Raw genomic sequence first — 18,773 nt, forward strand, 5'->3', positions numbered from 1 at the left:
TTAATTTCTAGTTAACGTTTAAATTAAATTTACATCTAATTTAATTTACAAGGAATTCCAATCAAATGTTACTGTTCAAACTGTAGGCTATATAAACACATAAAACTAGTTTTAATTTATTTTTCTCAAGATCTTATAATTTTTTACCATGTCATCAAGGCATAAACATGCAAGTCACAAATTTATTCTTTTTGAGATTTGTGACAAATTAATGAATGTAAACTTGGAAGCTTGCTTAATTTTTTAGCTGAAAACTTAATATACTCCTTAGTATTTTATAATATACGCTAACCACACCATAAATTAATTTGGCATATAAATATTTATACATAAACTTAACTAAACCAAATCTTAAATATCATGCTAACGATTTAACATTTTTAAAGAAAAACTCCATGTTGGAAAGTGTTTTTTGACAATGCGAAAAGTGCCTAAGGATTTTCGAGAAAAACGCAAGGTTGAACTAAAATTTATTTTTTATCACAAAAAGCTCCTTTTTAAAGGTAAATTAATTATGTATCAGAAACTACGTAACATTCAGATTTATATAAAATTGTTAAATTAACAAATCACTTTAGACGGCAACAATTCCACAGAAACAAAATAAAAATTCCAGTCTGAGGTAAAATAACTATTATAAACAAAACTTTATTTTGAAATTTCAATAATTTCCAAAACAAATGTAAGTGGCTGGTAGAAAACATTAGGCATGTAATCATAACTTTTAAAATTGAAATTATAGACTATAATTTTAAATCCATATTCATGCATACTTTTTTCAAATAATACAGAAAACTATAGGCTGAAAGCCATTTTTAATAATTTTATTATGGTATAAAAATATAATATAAATATAAATTATTATCATTATATTCAGTTTTAATAAAATTCCAACAAAAAACATATATGCGTACCATAGCTGTTAATTTGTAAAGAGTTGGAAATTAAAATTGTAAAACTTTACCTCTTTAATGACAAAAGATTAACAGTTTACAAAGTTTAAACAGTTAAGAGAATGTAAATTCTTACTAAGTTCATGTACAAGATATCAATTAAAAACTTTTAGGAGTTGAAAAACTATAGTTTACAAACATAATACTATGAATGTGTAATATAATTATAATTAGACCTCATGCCTAGTAGTATAATTAGTAGTAGCTCCAATATGACAGGCTTATTAAAAACAAGTATTTTTTAAAACATTTTTAAAATTAACTATTACATCTTTTACACAATAAAGCTATTTTTATATTATGATTTGCACTCAAAATTTCCCTTAACAAAATAAACCTACCTTTCAAAGAATTTTGCTTCTAAATGACAAAGCTTATAAAAGGCCTGACATTTCAAACCGTCAATTTCACTACAGAGTTCAGAAATGTACATAATAAATTTGAAAAAAAAAGATAGTCCAACCAACAAGGGACTTATTAGTAACCTCATTAGGCCTTCGTTCAATGTCACATTCACATTACACATGCAAACAAATAAGTAGGAAGAAAAAGTTGAAAAATTTGGTTACCTTATTGATATGATTCTTTGTTTGAAGGTTATTTTTGACGAAAGAAGGATTGTGAAGGAAACAGGATTTTTCCGGACATTTGCCATCGTTCAGTGAAACAAGAAAACAGTAACACTACGTTTCAAGATCTGCAATCTGATCTCTTCTTCAGGTAAAGAACTAACCTAATACATAATTACAAACTAGGTTAAAATAAACAAATCTTACTAAAGCGTTGTGGCACGCCTAAGTCAGGAATCACAACTTACATGTTGTTAGTCAACTTCACCAACACTAAAGACATGCACTTAATACAAAACACTAATCATTAAAACCAAACTACGGAATACAGGTCACAATACGTCTTCATGAAGACAATATTTTTGAATCATTTCAAGTAAACATTTAAATATATTTTGTTATAATTACTCACCTCTTATTTGAAAATAATAACTGAATTTGAGTGAGTTAGCGGAGATTTATATAAAATTTTTCACATTTTTATAAACTTTTACATTCATTTTGGTTTTTACATTTACGTATAAATATTGTTTATGTTGTCTAAACGAATAAAATACAGTTTAATTAGCTACAATGTATTCATTTGGAATATTCCAACTGCCATGAAAGGGCGTTCCCTAGTGCGAGCGGTAACTAGAGTTACCAGCTGGCATGGAAGACTGACCACAGTTACCGCATTCCTAAAACGGTAGAGAGTGATAACTTTTGTGACATGAGTAATTTTCATATATTTCTATCATATTTCATCCAAAAGTAAGTAAAAATATATTTTAAAAATTTCAGCATATAGGGAACTCTATATACGGATTTTTAGTAGCGAACGTGTTAATAATATTTCCTACACAAAATTTGAGTTGATATTTGCCCCACGAAACAAAATCTATATAATTCTGTAATGAGGTTGGATTAAAAATTATACAATTTTCTAAATTGTATGGATACAGATACTGTTAATGAATATAGATAGTGTCAATAGGTCTGGTTTACTTTAGATGACTATTGGAGTGGCTGTAGTACCCTTAATGTTAAAGGATTTTGCAAGGCTGACGATGAAGGAGTAGCTGGAACTGAGCTGGCATACACTTCATCCAAAGTGACATGATTAAGATTGTGCCTATTATCTCTCTCTCTCTCTCTCTCTCTCTCTCTCTCTCTCTCTCCATGTGGTGGATGTAGCATGGAATCTTAACAGGATACAGCCGCTATTCCAACCTTACCCATCCTGAATGTCCTGTCACTAAAGTAGCACGAAGTTCCTTCTAGGAATATGCGCACAGGAACTGAGAGGTTTCTCAGTTTCTGTTCCAAGTGAGCAATTAGGTGAAATTTAGGAAAAAACTAATTTGTTTGTATTATTCTCTTTTATTGGGAACAAATGGCTGTTCGAAGAAACTGAAAAATAGCACGGAACGCAAAGTCAATGGAAGAACTCTTTCTAAGTCTAGTTTATAGCGTACAGAATGGCAAAAAGACCTACCTCCACAGCATCATTGTAGAACGTGTACTGAAAGTAGCTACACAACGATATGAAAATGGTCTCTCATCCGCTCAAATGGAGATGAAAAAGGAACTTACTTTTCAAATGACTTATTTAAAGAGAGCAATGAGTATATTACCGAATCTTGTTGCGTTCAGTATCAGAGACAGAGGATGTTGAACCTCTCTTGGTCTTGTTCGGCTTGCTCCTCCTCTTGCTATTGTCTCCAGCAATCCCACTGGAACTGGAGTCTGAACTGCTCTCGTCGCTGCTGCTGCTGGACTCGGAACTGGTAGAACTCACTGAAGTGGAAGATGAACTGCTCAGCCCCTGCAAGTGAAATCACACTTAAATGATAGGAAATCTTAATGAGGAATAAAGGATTCATAGGAGGTACATATGTACATAAAACCACTGGGGCTGGAAATAAATTCTATCTAAGGTTGTATGAGTATCATTTAAGAAAATGATAGTAAACATCAATAAATTATATATATATATACTTCAAAGTATCTCAATGAAATTATGTTATTACTGTAAAGATAAATTATTCTTATATTAATGAAAATCCTGATATTTTATTCTGCGCCCTTTGTGAAACATTAAATACCTTTTTAGGTTTAGTGGTAGTGTGACGATGTCTGGTGTGGTGTTCCTCTGTCTCCTCTCGCCTCATCTGCAGCTCCAGTTCCCGCTGCAGCAGCTGTCTGCGTCTCTCTAGTACCTTCTCGTCTTCGTACTCAAGCTCTGTCTGGTCCCACGACTCCCAACTCAGGTCCGGACTTCCTCGCTTTACTACTGTCGAGTGTAGCCTCAGCCCCTCAAGAGCCTATCAACAAACATAGATACATATCAGAGCTGATAGAAAATTATCAAAAAGGGATATTATGTAAAGTGAAAATTGGATACTCACTGGATAGATAAATGAGAGAAATATATCCATCAAGTAATCTTAATCTTCCCACAATTCATCAAATTTTACTAGTGTTTTTATGAATATCAAATTAACTAAAGAAACTAAAAATGGATTTCACCTAAACTATTATTTTTTTAATTATTATTCTTGAACATATAACACATTCCTAACAGAATAGTGTAAGATTTTTAATAAAACTTGTATTTCCATTGTGTAGGTCAAATCCTGTGAATAAATTTCATACACATGATTAAAACGGCATATCAGACTTTGATACTAGTCGTAAGCACACAACAGATATATATGGTAGAACTAAGACAGGAAAAATGAGTTCATTTCATATAACATAATCTCAGAATCTTGGTAGTTTGAAATCATAAGTTGGTGTGATACAGTTTTCTCTAAGCACTTTATAAAGACTGACTTGAACTCCTTCATGCACATCAGTTCGGCTATCTTTGAACTTCCTACATCATTCACGAACAATACTATCACTCATAATGTTTTCCCTGTAGATACAGCACATTCTCTGATAGATTTCTGCTGCACTATTCCCTTCTGCTTGCATGAAACGATAACACTTTGGTGGGAGAATAATAGAGGTGGCAATGTTTATGAGACTGCAGCTCAGCAAAAAATGGCTATTTGAACTCAGCAAGGAGAAATGTTTTAGTGGGGAAGATGCATAATGGAATACTGCACACAGCACTGACATGCCAATAGTCTGGCCGTCGTGGCGTGAAATCAATAGTTGGGAAAAAAAAAACAGCCCTCGTAATATTACAATAAACTATTCAAGCAATTATCTTTCAAATTATCATATATATATATATATATATATATATATATATATATATATATATATATGTATATATATATGTATGCATACAAGTGGATGTCTTCATGCAAATGAAAACAATAAACATTATAATTATTAAAAGAACAAAATCAGTATTTTACTATTACATGTACATTGTATATATGCTGCAATTACAATACATGTAATTCCTGAAAATCAACAAGACAGCAATTCCATGGAAAAATAATCCTACACGTAGAATGTAAACTATTTTTTATACCTTCAGTTTTAGTGTTATTAGTAAGAGAAAAATCTGAGCTGACAGAATCAATAACTACGAGGGTAATTCGGAAAGTAAGGTCCGTTTTTTTATTTAAAAAAAAAACCACACCAGATTTTTTCAAAAAACTTGTTTTATTTGATTCCTGACATCAATCACTATTTTTCTACATAATTTCCACTTTTGTGTAAACACTTGTCATAACGATCTACAAGTTTTTGAATGCTGGTGTCATAGAAGTCGGCCGCCTGTAACGATAACCAGTCTTGTTAGCCACTTTAACCGCTGACGTCGAGTGACGCCACTCCATTGACTGGCGTTTCGTTTCTGGGGTTATGTGGGAAACCCATGTCTCGTTACCCGTTACAATGTGGTCTAAAAGGTTATCCTCTTTCTGATGATATTGGATCAAAAATTCAAGAACAATACCCATTCTTCTTTTTTTGTGTTCCTCAATAAGCAGCCTGGGAACCCAACGTGAGCACAATTTGCGAAAATCCAAAATTTCAGAAACAATTTTAAACAACGTGCTCACGTTTGGAAATTCTATTGCTAATGAAGAAACAGTGAATCGCCGATTTTCACGAATTTTTTCATCGACGGCTTTCACCAAATCTTCGGTGATCACTGACGGCCGACTAGATCGTGGTTCGTCATGGACATTTTCCCGTCCATCTTTAAAACCTCTCACCCACTTCCGCACTTTGCTGTCACTCATTGCATTTAGACTGTACACTTCACTTATCAGTCGATGAATATCTGCTGCTGAAACGTTCCTTGCTGTCAAAAACCGTATCACAGACCGTATTTCACAGTCGGCGGGACATTCAATAGTTTTTAAAACATTTTAAAAAGGCACAGACAACAGCAGACTACAACGATTTCACTGCAAATGGCGTCGTTCTGCGCGCAATGCATACCGGGAGTCAGGGCGCATGCGCATTTTGCTGCTCGCTTACTGTTTGTCTGGTTAACGCGAATCGGACCTTACTTTCCGAATTACCCTCGTATCTGTACGTGTTGCACTGTTAATTAGCAAGTTCCTGTTAGCCAAAGTTATAGGCGATAAAAAAAAAAAACAATAAGAAGAACACCTTGATCAACTGTTTCATATATTTCCCTTTTGCCATTCAAAACTTATCTATACATTGTACACATGAAATTTCTATATTTTAATCATCTTGTTAGGAGGTACTGTATAAAGATTTTAATTAATTATCCTGAATAAACATTTTATATATATTTGAAATTAATACATTTTACATTGATTAAAAGTATAGACGTAACAAAATAAGTATTTAATAATATACAATTAATTAAGGATTTCAATAGTAATTTGATACATAGTAAAATAGTACATAAAGAAAGACGTCATTAAGGAAAGAAGGAAATCTGAATATTAAAAACAACCTTTGACTTAATCTTATATTTCTATTATTTAGTTTACCGATAAAAAGATATTGCAGGATGTCATATGTAAATATATTATTTTGAGTAGAAGAAATCTATGACTACATGTACACCCACATACATACATATACACCGCACTCGCTCATGCATACAATTCAAGCATATTTATCTATTATCTTGTTTGTCAGTACCGATATACAACCACTGTGTGTGAATTTGTGACAGCCAATGGTGCCATATGACAACTGAGTGATGCAAAACTATTTGGGGAAGTGTGACGAACAATTCAATTCATAATGGTCTAGATATAATCTGAAACGTCTTACCTGTTTAGGTTCTAGATCTTTCTTCGGTACTCTCTTCGACGGGCTGATTAATGTATGGGTATTGACAAAACTAAAAAAATAAAAACAACTATGTATATATCAAGTAATACCTTAGCTAAATACCAAACAAACACACCATCATATTTAATTCTATAGAGTGAATAGTTGGAAAGTTTTAAGATAGGTTTGTACATCTAGTTAAACCTTTCCGGGCCAGGAGGCAATATTTTGCCGCCATAGATTGTTTCTGAAAAGTGACAGGCAGCAAAATATTGCTGTCGGTGACACAATGCGAAAAGCGCCAGGTGGCAATATATTGCCTCCTTGATATTCGTCGTTTTCTTAAATAAATACGACATCAAATGATTAAAGTTTTATGTTTTTTTATTCCCTGGTATATTTGTAGGTAATTAATATGAATATCATTTTTATTTTAGAGGTCTATGCATTTTTATTTCGTAATTGTCACGTGACATTATCAGCTGACTGCTGCCAGTCAGTGCTCGATATTTTGTTGTTTATTCTTTATGCTTTAGTGTAATTGTATTATTGTATGCTGGATTCTTCTTCATTACTTTGTATGGATGTTCCCTTTTATTTGTTTGGAGGACAACTGCCATACAGTAATGTACGCCGACGACACAGTGCTCACACTGGCCAATAGATCAGCAGAAACACTCACCAGAAACATACACACCACCCTCAACACTACTAGACTATATTGCACCACAAACGAACTAGTCCTGAACGAAAAGAAAACAGTCCAGCTAAATTTTACCACAAAAAACAAGAACAACATAGCATTACCGGGCATAGAATCCAAAAATAACACCAAACACCTTGGGGTAATTATAGACTCCAACCTGGCCTGGCCAGCCCACATAGATCACCTCTGCAAGAAGCTCGCCTCCAGCACCTATGTCATAAGGAGGTTAAAACAAATAAGTAGCCTGGAAACAGCAAAAACAGCTTATTTTTCTTTATTTGAATCCCACCTCAGGTATGGCATAGCAACCTGGGGGGGAACAAGTAATGCCAACATGGAAAGGCTCTTAATACAACAAAAAAGAGCAATAAGGTGTCTTGCAGGCATTGCCCCACAAGAAAGCTGTCGAGATGCCTTTAAGGAGCTCAAGATCCTCACAGTTGTGTCACTCCATATTCGAGAAGTTGTTCTACATGCAGTCACCACAGCACAGACCAGACACAGGGACATACACCACCACAACACTAGACATGCTGCGAACTTCACGATACCACCTCACCACCTCTGTCTATATGGGAAGAAGCCATCATATAAAGGTGCAGCCTATTTCAACCATCTGCCAGAACATCTCAAGAAGGAACCAATCAAGAGGCTCAAGAATCAACTAACCATATGGTTGCAAGAAAATCCTTACTACACAGAAAAAGAATTTTTTAACACCTGAACCTGTTTTTAAAACACTTTGTATTGACACAATGTACTGTTCTCTACGAATATGTCATTAAAGAATATTCTCTATTGTCTATTTTAAATGTATAATATAATAAAATAGCTTCCCACGGTTAAATTTTTTACGTTTTTAGTTATTTGCAAAACAAAACAAAAAAACATTTTATGTAACCTATTAAAACATTTGTTTTATTATTTTAAATTACTTAAAATTACATCTATATATTTTTTGATGATAGTATATATCTATACAAGTAATTTGGTGCAACTTTTAGGTCATTGTCTAATTTTTATGAAAACTTATAGATTTTAATCTAAGAGACTGCAAAATCGCCAATAATAGCCTGGCACTTTTGACTAGTCACAAGGGAATATGACATGTGAAAAATTTTTGCAACATCTTATATTTGCTCCTGGCCCTGAAAGGGTTAAATTAACATTACAATTTTACTGTTTTTTCATGTTGGATCTAATGGCATTCTATCTATTGTCTTAAAATTTTAGAACATTTTAAGTTCATACTAACCAAACCAATTACTTTACTGAATGGTGTGGTTAATGGCATTTTATATTGTGTAGTATAAAAAATAGTGGTTCTGTCTGATTTGTCCTAGCTAGCTTCTGATTCAGAAAGAAAGGCCAGGTAATTAAATAAATAATAATAATAATCTTTATCTATATATATATATATATATAAATGAATGTTTGTGTGTTTGTCCTTTATGGAATCGTAAACTATTTGACCGATCATTATGAAAATTTGTATATTAATGTATTTTTCGACGGAGAAGGTTTATATGCTATGCCTATTGATGTATCTCGCCACCAGGTGGCAATGCAAATGTTAAAAGTTTTTGAAGCGCCTCTACACTATAAACTGCGATTACGAGACAGTTAAGTAAATTAAATAGCGAAAAACTATTTGAAGGCGCTAAGCTTTGATGTATATTTGTCTTCAAAATACATTTCTGGTTGACTTAAAGTTTGAGTGTTAGACCACTTTATAATAAAGTACATGTACATGCACAACGGCTATAAACATAAACAGATTTTCTTGATCGTGGCAACAAGGCAAACACTACAACACTATATATATATATTTCTTGTGTGCATGTGTATGTCACTGAACTCCTCCTAAATGACTGGACCGATTTTGACAAAATGTTTTGTGTGTTGAAGGGGATTAGAGAATGGTTTAGATTCACAATTCGGTCCAATTTAAATTGTTTATTTAATTAATTTTTTATTTATAAACTGTTGTTGATTTTGGAATGTTTTACATTGGATCCGACAGACTGCACTAAGACATGTAATACAAAGTAAACTGATACTTAACAGCTGTTAACACTTTCAGCTGAAGTTCATCAAAGAGACAGAAAAAAAAAGTTTATATAGATTTGTTGATTGTTAAATATTATTTTTTTTTATTTATCATAAAATTATATCAATTGAATGAATATTATAAGTTTACAGGGTAAAAATACTGAATATGTAATTAAACCAAAGATCCATAAAGAAGGCCTACGAAAAAGTTTAGGCTGGAATAGGTATACTATCAATTATTTCACATTACTAACAACAGGTTACAGTAATACCATTAAATTAAAATAGTGTTGGTAATAAAATATGACTATTGTAGGCTTACTGTTTGAAAAATATATTAAAGGTTGAACAAATTGTAATTGAGGGTTATATTAGAAAATTGTATTTCTGCTAGATAGCAGTAACACCAATCTCTTCAACTCATTATCATAATGTCTGGCTATATAGTTAAATTATTACATAATGGTACTTACACACAGTTTTTTCCATAAGGACAAGTGCCATTTTGGTTCCAATGTCTGCAAAAGTTTTCAACTAAAGATGGTTGTTGTCCTACTATTGCAGTATTTATTGAAATAGACGCTCCAGTCTTAGTGCCAAGTCGTTCAAAAACACTCTGTCTCCGCTGAGAATCCTTGTTTGTTATGCTGTTTGATAGTGTGATACTGTTATTGAGTTTGCTGCCTGGACTTTCCACTGTGATCTTACGTTTTGTCACTTTTGACATCTTGTCATTCCACCAGCCCACTAAAAAACCAAGGAGCATAACATTATATCATTATTATCAATAAAAAATATATATATATATATATAATATATAAAACATGAAAATATTCTCTAGATAAGTATTACTTAACCCTTTGGAAACCAGCTGACCATATATTGCTGTTAGATAACTTCACAAAATGCCTAAAATACAGTTTTTACAGATTATAGAAAATAACAATAGAGTAGCTAATTTTTCAAACATAAAAGTTTCAATTTATTGATGAATTACAGACTATCTGTGTGTATTTAATAAAAATAACAAACAAAACAGTATAAAACTTACTTAATTATTACTATTTTAAGGTTAGACATGTTTAACAGCTTTAAAAATACTCAACTGGCTCAGCACCAATTATGATTACTTGTCATTAATACATATACAATTCGGGTACGGTACGATAAACGGACCCGGTTTTTTATATCCAAGAATGTAATCATCGATACCTAATATTCGCATCTCAAATCCTAGACTATCAATCGATATAAAAAGTATCTATAATCCTCAATAACAATCATATCTTTTAAATTAAAATATGGATTTAATATTTACAGTGATGAAACAAATTATTATAAGCAAAATTAGGAAAACTGAAAACGACCATATTTGCTCCTCTCACAGTTACAGTTGTTTCTTTCCCACAAATTTCACATAATTGATTTTTCAGTACGAGTCCAACATGTTGAAGCCACGTAAAACATGTCTTATCATCTTTCAAAGCAATGTCGTGTAGTTTTCTAAAATTGACTGCCATTTTTAATAATCAAATTTTACTTATATGTAAAATTGAAATATTACCTTGTACGTGTATTATTTGAAAGTGTTTACAGCTGTTGATATAGATTATTTAAGTTATTTATTCAAAATAATTAATCAGTATCGATTGATTATAATGGTGGTTATGATTAAGTAATATCGTTTGCCATTCATAAGTGGTTAAATTTCTAAAGTTTTAATGTTCAGTTTGTGTGCTAATTGTCTTATCGCAAACTCCTCCCCATCCTCAGACAGAGGTCAAAGTCGAGTGGTCTAATAGATAAAGTGACTGCAGAGTCTCGTGAAAAGGTTGAGCGAATGTGGGGTTCAGCTAAATGGCGTAATAAAAAACAAAAAGGAACAGCACGACACCATCTTGACTCATACCTAGCTGAATACATATTGTGGCAGTTGACAGTTGCGGCTGAAGGTGGAAATCCACTACACTGACTCATCCTTGATATTGCTGCATTCTGGGCGTCACAGGAAACCCATTAACAATTGACAATCATTATAAGTTTGTAATTTTGTAATTAAAGAGTTTTTTTTTCGTTCCATAATGTTTGTTGTTATAAAAAACCCTACCTGTATGTAGATTACCTTGTAGGGGTAGGATACGATAAGCGGACCCGGTTTTTTATATCGAAATAGGCAAACAATATTACTTAATCATAACCATCGATATAATCAATCGATACTCTATATCAACAGCTGTAAACATTTTAAAATAATATATGTAGGGTAAGATTTCAATTTTACATAAGTAATTTTATTTATTAAAAATGGCAGTCAGTTTTAGAAAACTACACAACATTGCTTTGAAAGATGATAAGACACATACAGTATAAAATATATTGTTTTTATGGCTTCAACATGTTGGACTCGTACCGAAAACCCCATTATGTGAAATTTGTGGGGAGGGGTTTGCGATAAGACAATTCCTGTTATAGGTAATTATCATATAAACGGCCGGAGCGGCAAAATACGAGTTTTACGTTATTAACTTATTGGAATCGTCCTAAGGTTGGATGGGGTGGAAATGAGAAATAACGAAGTTCTAGAACATAAAAAATGGAACAACTGTTCACGCGTGGAGTAATATTTCCATGTTGTACATCGACGTCGGGCGTCACCTGACCTTTTGTGACCATGATTCAACCTCGTGATGACGTCATCGGATGGGTCGCCATCTTTGCAAACATAAATGAAAAATAATACTGAAATGAGCAGAATTTTTATCAAAATGAACAATGTTTTTCTTACCAATTTGGGAATTAGTGAGGAAAACTTTATTGAAGCGCCTTGTATTCAGCAAAAAAACAATTTTGAATGTGGACTGAATCTGATGGTAAACCTAAAGATCATAGTAAACTGTTACATTCAACCTAAGATTCCGTCATCTTTTATAGAGTGGTATAGTAATTGTTTTTTTTAAAAATCCCCTACAAATGTAATTGATAGTAAAAATGGGGCGAGCACTCTCCCTTTACTGTCTCCAAATAAAGTACTGTCCAACTCTATGATTTCCATTGCAAGTGAGACATTAAAGTCTAAGGAAAACTCTTTACCTGTCTTAAGACTTAAAAAGTGTGGAGAAGATGGATGGAGAGTGGTCTCCCCAAAGCAAAGTGCTAAACCTAAGTATATGTCAAATAAATTGAGTATCCTACCTTTAAAACATTCATCCAGGGCACTCCCAGATGACAATGTAAATAATTCTTTAAACGACTCATTCCATCCATCCGTGAAAAAACCAACGAGCAAGGTGAAACAATCTAAAGGCGTATCTACGGGGTTGGTGTCTTCCAGCTTTCGAGTCAAGGAAATGTCTGTTGATAATAATGTAGATATGCCGCCAAAGGATGTTCAAAGTGTTTTTGCTATTAAGTGACTCACATGGACGGCGTTTATGTGGTAAAGTGAAGTTATTGGTGAAACCTGCAGTTAAAACTGAATCTGTAGTGTTGCCGGGTAAAAAATTTGAATGTGTAATGGAAGGCAGCAACCTCAGTGGCCGCAAACTCACAAAACAGGATTATGTTGTCATCTTGGCTGGTACGAACAATGTCCCTGACCACTGCGATGGGCTTTGCGTGTCTCTCGGTCGGGCACTGGAGGGTTTGGCGGACACCAATGTTATTGTATTGGGTATTCCCAAGAGATTTGATGCTCCAAATCTAAATGATGTCATTAATGGTGTTAACCGGGATCTTCTTGCTACGGTTGGGAGACATGATCATGCTGACTTTGTTTCACTCGAGTGTATCCCAAGGCGATTCTTTACGAGGCATGGGCTGCATTTTAACGAGCTCGGGAAGCGAAGGGTTGCGGAACTCATAGTCAATGCTCTACCGAGCTGTTTTGGGAAAATCAGGCCTTTATCTCCTGGGCTTGGATCTCGAGGAAGTCCTCAAAATGGCGTAAAGCACAGGCCCCTACATATCAAAATGGAACAATGTTCTAAAGCAGAACGAATATTTAGTACCCGAATAGTGTACAATTCTAACTTTGAATCGAAAACATGGACTAATTCTGAGGCAAATTATAATTTTTTAGAACGGGACAGGTTACGGAGCAAGAGAAAATGACATTAGTCTTTCCCTCTGCGACAGGTGTCGGTTACAAAAAGGGAGCTTTCACTATTTTCCACCAGAACATCTGTGGGATTCGAACAAACAAAGACCTCCTAGAAATACACCTAGAGAGCGACCACCCTGAAATAATTTGTTTATCTGAGCACAATCTATCGGAAATACAGTTCGAGTCCTTCTCTCTATTGGAGTATAACAATGTGTCGGCCTTTTGTTGCCAATCTCGGCAAAAGGGTGGAGTATGTATCCTGGCAAATAGTAATGTGGTTTGTGAACGTGTTGATGTATCCCAGTTTTGTTCCGAGAGTTCTTGTCAATTATCTGCTGCAAAAGTTCAGCTTTGGAACGGTGAGAGAGTATTATAATTATTGCTGTCTACAGAATTCCTGGATATAACTGTGAAGAATTCTTCCGTTTGTTTGGTGACTGTCTTGCTAGAGTTGTTCGGCGGAGTCATAGACTTGTTGTTATTGGAGACTTCAACATAGATCTATTGAGTAATCAGGCATCCAGTAGACATTTCATTCATATCATGAAAACATTTGGTCTAAGACATACCATAACCTCTTACACCAGGGAGTTTAAGGGTTCAAAAACTGCAATTGACAATATATTTACTAACATTGATCCTAGCTTGATAAATAGCAATGTGGTGATAACTGCGTTATCAGATCATCATGGTCAGGAAGCTGTTATCGTCCTCCCAGCTAAGACCATACCTTTGCCTAAGTTTAGAATGTCGCGAAGGATAACGTCCCGCAATATCCAAACATTCAGGCATTTTCTAAAAAATGAAACATGGAGTAGTGTGTTTAAATCAGGGGACTTCAATGATAGATTTAATGAATTTACAAATCTAATTTCTTATTACTTTGAAGCAACTTTTCCTCTGACAAAGACAAGAATACACCCTCTTAATTCTTCTAACAGGATCGTCACGGAGAGTCCCGAAATTCTAAGACTCAAGGATCAGCTACAGTTTTGCTATTCCTTTACGAAGGACCTAGAATCCTCACATCCCTCCAGATTGGCATACAGAAAATTAAGGCGTTCCTATAAAAGTGCAATAAGGAAGTCTAAGTCGGATCAACTCCTGAGTAGGATCTCTGAATCAGCAAATAAGACAAAAACCATTTGGACTCTCATTAATGACAGCAAGCCTTCCAGAAAAAATAATAATGTTTTCCCCACTTTGCTTGATTCTGATGACAATGAAGTTAGGGATCCTGTCAGGGTTGCCAATATGTTTAACAACTTCTTCTCGACTATTGGTCAATACCATGACACCAGTGGAAATATTTCTCATGGCCTAAGCGAGTCAACACAAACTACTACACCACAATCTGTAACCAAGTCGCTGTTCTTGTCCCCCACCACAGAGCAGGAAGTATCGCGTGTGATACTTGCTTTAAAACCTAAGCCATCTTGTGGAGATGATGGACTATCGTCTAAGCTTTTCAGGCAGATCCATGATTTAATTTCTTCCCCACTTGCTTATTTAATTAATTTATCTTTTTCAGTGGGTGAATTTCCTAATTCACAAAAACACGCTATAGTCCACCCTCTCTACAAGAGAGGAGCTGGGAACGTTTGTAGTAACTTCAGACCTATTTCGCTGGTTACAACCTTTTCTAAGATATTTGAAAGAATATTTCTGGATAGATTGTTGTCTTTTCTGGCGAGAAACGGAGTTCTCTCTGCAAGTCAGTTTGGTTTCATTAAAGGAAAATCAACCACTGACGCAGTTGACTCTGTTATTTCATTTTTGACACAGGCTCTGGACTCGGGCAATTTAGCTATGGGATTGTTTTTCGACTTGACCAAGGCCTTTGATATGGTTAATCATAAAATTTTGCTAAAAAAACTTCACTTACTTGGCATTAGAGGTGTATCGTACTGTTGGATTTCATCTTACCTGCGTGGGAGGACGCAATCAGTTCAGCTTCCTTTTTTGGACAGCTATGGCTGTCAAAGAACAGCCTCGTCAAAACCATGTGAGGTAATAAGAGGAGTCCCGCAGGGTTCAGTACTGGGACCAATCTTGTTCCTCTTGTTTGTGAATGACCTCCCAAATTGCATTTCTGGTCCCAATGCCAAAATTTGTCTTTTTGCAGACGATACATCCCTCACAGTGAAAGCCCCAAACCACTTGGACCTCATGACTCTGGCTTCTGAAGAAGCACAAAAAATATCCCAGTGGTTTCAGCATAACCAGCTCGTAGTAAATAACGAGAAAACTCAAATGATCCATTTTTCTATCAGAAGTTCTCCGGATTTGGAGCAAATTCCATTCCACTTGGGGGATGAAGAGATTTCATCTGGTAAGTCGCTAAAGTTTCTAGGCGTTCAGATTGACAATAAATTAAGCTTCCACGATCATATTGAGCTCGTTTGTAGGAAACTAAGCTCGGGGATTTTTGTTATTAGAAACCTGTCAAAGTTTGCTGATACCAGAGTGACCTTGGCTGCTTACTATGGGCTTATCTACCCCTTTCTCACATATGCTGTAGTCATTTGGGGATGTGAAAGTGTACGTACAAAATTCGTTTTTAAACTCCAGAAAAGGGCGTTGAGAGCGGTTTTTGGGAAACCGTGTAGAGCTTCTTGTAGGTCGCTTTTTAGGGAGGCAAAGGTTCTAACATTCCCATCGATTTATATCTTGTACTGCGTGACATTTGTTCACAAAAACCTCCACCTTTTCAAATCTCAAAATCCCCTACATCGTCACAATCTACGTCACTCCAATATGATTACCATTCCTGCCCATAGAACAAGTTTTTTTGAAAGACATTTATTAACCAGCGGCATTAAACTATATAATGCACTCACAGACTCTATGAAAACAAAAACAAGTCCTTCTTTTGAGAGGGAGGTCAAGCGGCATTTGGTACAGCGGGCTTACTACAGTGTCAGGGACTTTGTCGAGTGCTCTGGTCAGACTAGCTTATGTTAAGCTTTATGTTAAGACCAGCCACCTATGTAAGCTTTAGTTTGATTTATTTTAGCATTGACAAAAACTTTAGTGCTGTTTAAATTAATCTGACGTTTTTATATTTAATTTTATTGGGCTATTCTGAAAATAACTTAATGTAATTAACTATTACATAATATTGTTGACGCTATTTTGCAGTGTTCTACTGTCTGACAATAAAGAATTTCTGATTTCTGATTTCTTAATTTCAAGCAACAAATTAATTACTTGTTATCGAAATGAGACAAGTGCCTCCGGCCATCAGCGCGGGCTTCGACACCCTACCCCACGCTGATGTCAATAAAAGAAAAACATCCCTCGAGATAGTACCTATCAGTAAAATATAAAATTCTAGAGGGGCTGATCAGAAATATAAATTGAAATGTAATGCAAAGGCAATTATGTAAAGTTTAAAAACTTATTAAATCATGAATAACTCAAATATAAATATGGATGGATATTAACAGAGAACATTTACCATTAGTGTGTTGGCGGATATAGCTGAGCAGCAGCAACAAAAAAGTGGATTTTTAAAAATTGCAACATTTAAAACTTCTTTTTTTACTACTTTTTCTAATTTTCCTATTGCAACGAAACAACAAAGTCTCCCGGTTTAAAAACAACACGCGACCGCACAACGAACAAATACACTCATTATTAAAAATTCCATGTTCAATTAAAAAGGAAATAATTTCGTTTCGGTTAAAACGTAACTCTTTACATGCCCTTCTAAACACTCCGACATACAAAATTCACTACAGGGTTGGTCGAACTAGTGGATGGTTGATTCATGATTGTAACGCACTCACTCAATCCAATCTACTGAACACGATATCTTGTGAAGCACTGACTCTTGCCCCGGAGAACTCAGATTAACAGATACGTTATCAGGCTGCTATCAGTCCCGGCCGCAGATAATATTCAAGTAAACAGATTATCCAGACACAGCACACAAACTGAACATTAAAACATTAGAAACTTAACCACTTATGAATATACCCCCTAAAATCATGTTATTTGTCATTTGCACCCCCTAGTACTATATATTTTTCGTTCAGGAGGGTGAGCAGAATACGTTGATAACGTCAAATTCGTGATTTGCCGCCCTGGCCTTTTATCTTATAGCTACCCTGTTTTATATTGATGAAATATTGTTCTACACTAATCTAGTAATCAGTAGAAGCAAAATGTCAAATAAGGATTCATGTCTGGATGTGGTCGGTATAATCCCAAAGTACCGAAACAACTGTAACTGTGAGAAGAGCAAATAGAGCAACTACATTCTTCGGTATAAAAAACCGGTTCCGCTTATCATACCCTACCCCTACATACTCTAAAGTAATACTGTTGTTCTCGAACTTGTTGACCTGAACCTAATATAGCCCAACAAATTAGGAACAGTAGTTTGGGAGAAAGTTCAATAGGCTATACCTATCTAAAACTAAATCCAACAAAATCACATAACCAAAAAGGTTAATTAACTTAAATCTAGTCTAAGCTTACATATTAAATTAGAACACAATTTTATTTTATTTTAAAAGAAGTATTTGCATAAAGTACTTACCATGTTAAGCTTTAACAAGTTGCATCCACCAAGTCAATAACAAACTTCTGTTTGTTGCAGTGCAAGCAATAATCTATGAATAACCTAATCAATCACAATAGTATGGTTATTAAACAGACCCAACAACCTAGAATTCTACCATCTTGAATCAACTAGTGATGGGGTAATCGACTAGTCGACTAGTTGTTTATTCGACTAGTGCCTAAAGTAGTCGACTAGTCGGTTGATTTGACTAGTCGTTGTAAAGTAATACATCGACTAGTAGTACGGTGATTTTGGATGTATAATGCAAAGTTACTTTAATCTGTTTAATACAAACTACAAAGGCGACTATTACATTTAGTTGGTAGACGACTAGTCGTTTATTTATTCAAAATATCAAACTAGCAACTTGATTATTTGTTAATACTATTTTAATTTACTTATCACAACCGTCATAGCAGATCATAATTTACCTCACTGCTTGCTATTTTAACCGACTAGTTTCATGTTTCTTTAACAAGTAATATATTTTTCAATATATTATACAGCTAATAATATGTTGTTATAGAGTAACTTAGGTAACAAATAAAACGAGACTAGTTTAATCAAAATGCCAAGGAACGTGTATTTAATGTAATGTAAGTTAATTTTACAA

General features: G+C 34.4%; 1 protein-coding gene across 1 annotated transcript in view; it reads right to left on the reverse strand.

The window, feature by feature from the left end:
* Window positions 1-18,283, reverse strand: part of LOC124372165 (zinc finger CCCH domain-containing protein 13-like) — a gene marked incomplete at its 3' end in the record, with an annotated part of 54,607 nt that extends 36,324 nt beyond the window's left edge. Inside the window, exons 1-5 of the mRNA XM_046830531.1 lie at window positions 18,137-18,283; window positions 9,962-10,235; window positions 6,731-6,800; window positions 3,610-3,828; window positions 3,139-3,329 (exon numbers count right to left, since the gene is read on the reverse strand). Of these exons, the coding sequence (XP_046686487.1) occupies window positions 3,139-3,329; window positions 3,610-3,828; window positions 6,731-6,800; window positions 9,962-10,215 (734 nt within the window). The remainder of the gene's footprint in view (window positions 1-3,138; window positions 3,330-3,609; window positions 3,829-6,730; window positions 6,801-9,961; window positions 10,236-18,136) is intronic.
* Between the last annotated feature and the right edge of the window lie 490 nt (window positions 18,284-18,773).

This window comes from Homalodisca vitripennis, unplaced genomic scaffold (genome assembly GCF_021130785.1).
Source record: "Homalodisca vitripennis isolate AUS2020 unplaced genomic scaffold, UT_GWSS_2.1 ScUCBcl_2675;HRSCAF=7669, whole genome shotgun sequence".
Lineage (NCBI taxonomy): Eukaryota > Metazoa > Arthropoda > Insecta > Hemiptera > Cicadellidae > Homalodisca > Homalodisca vitripennis.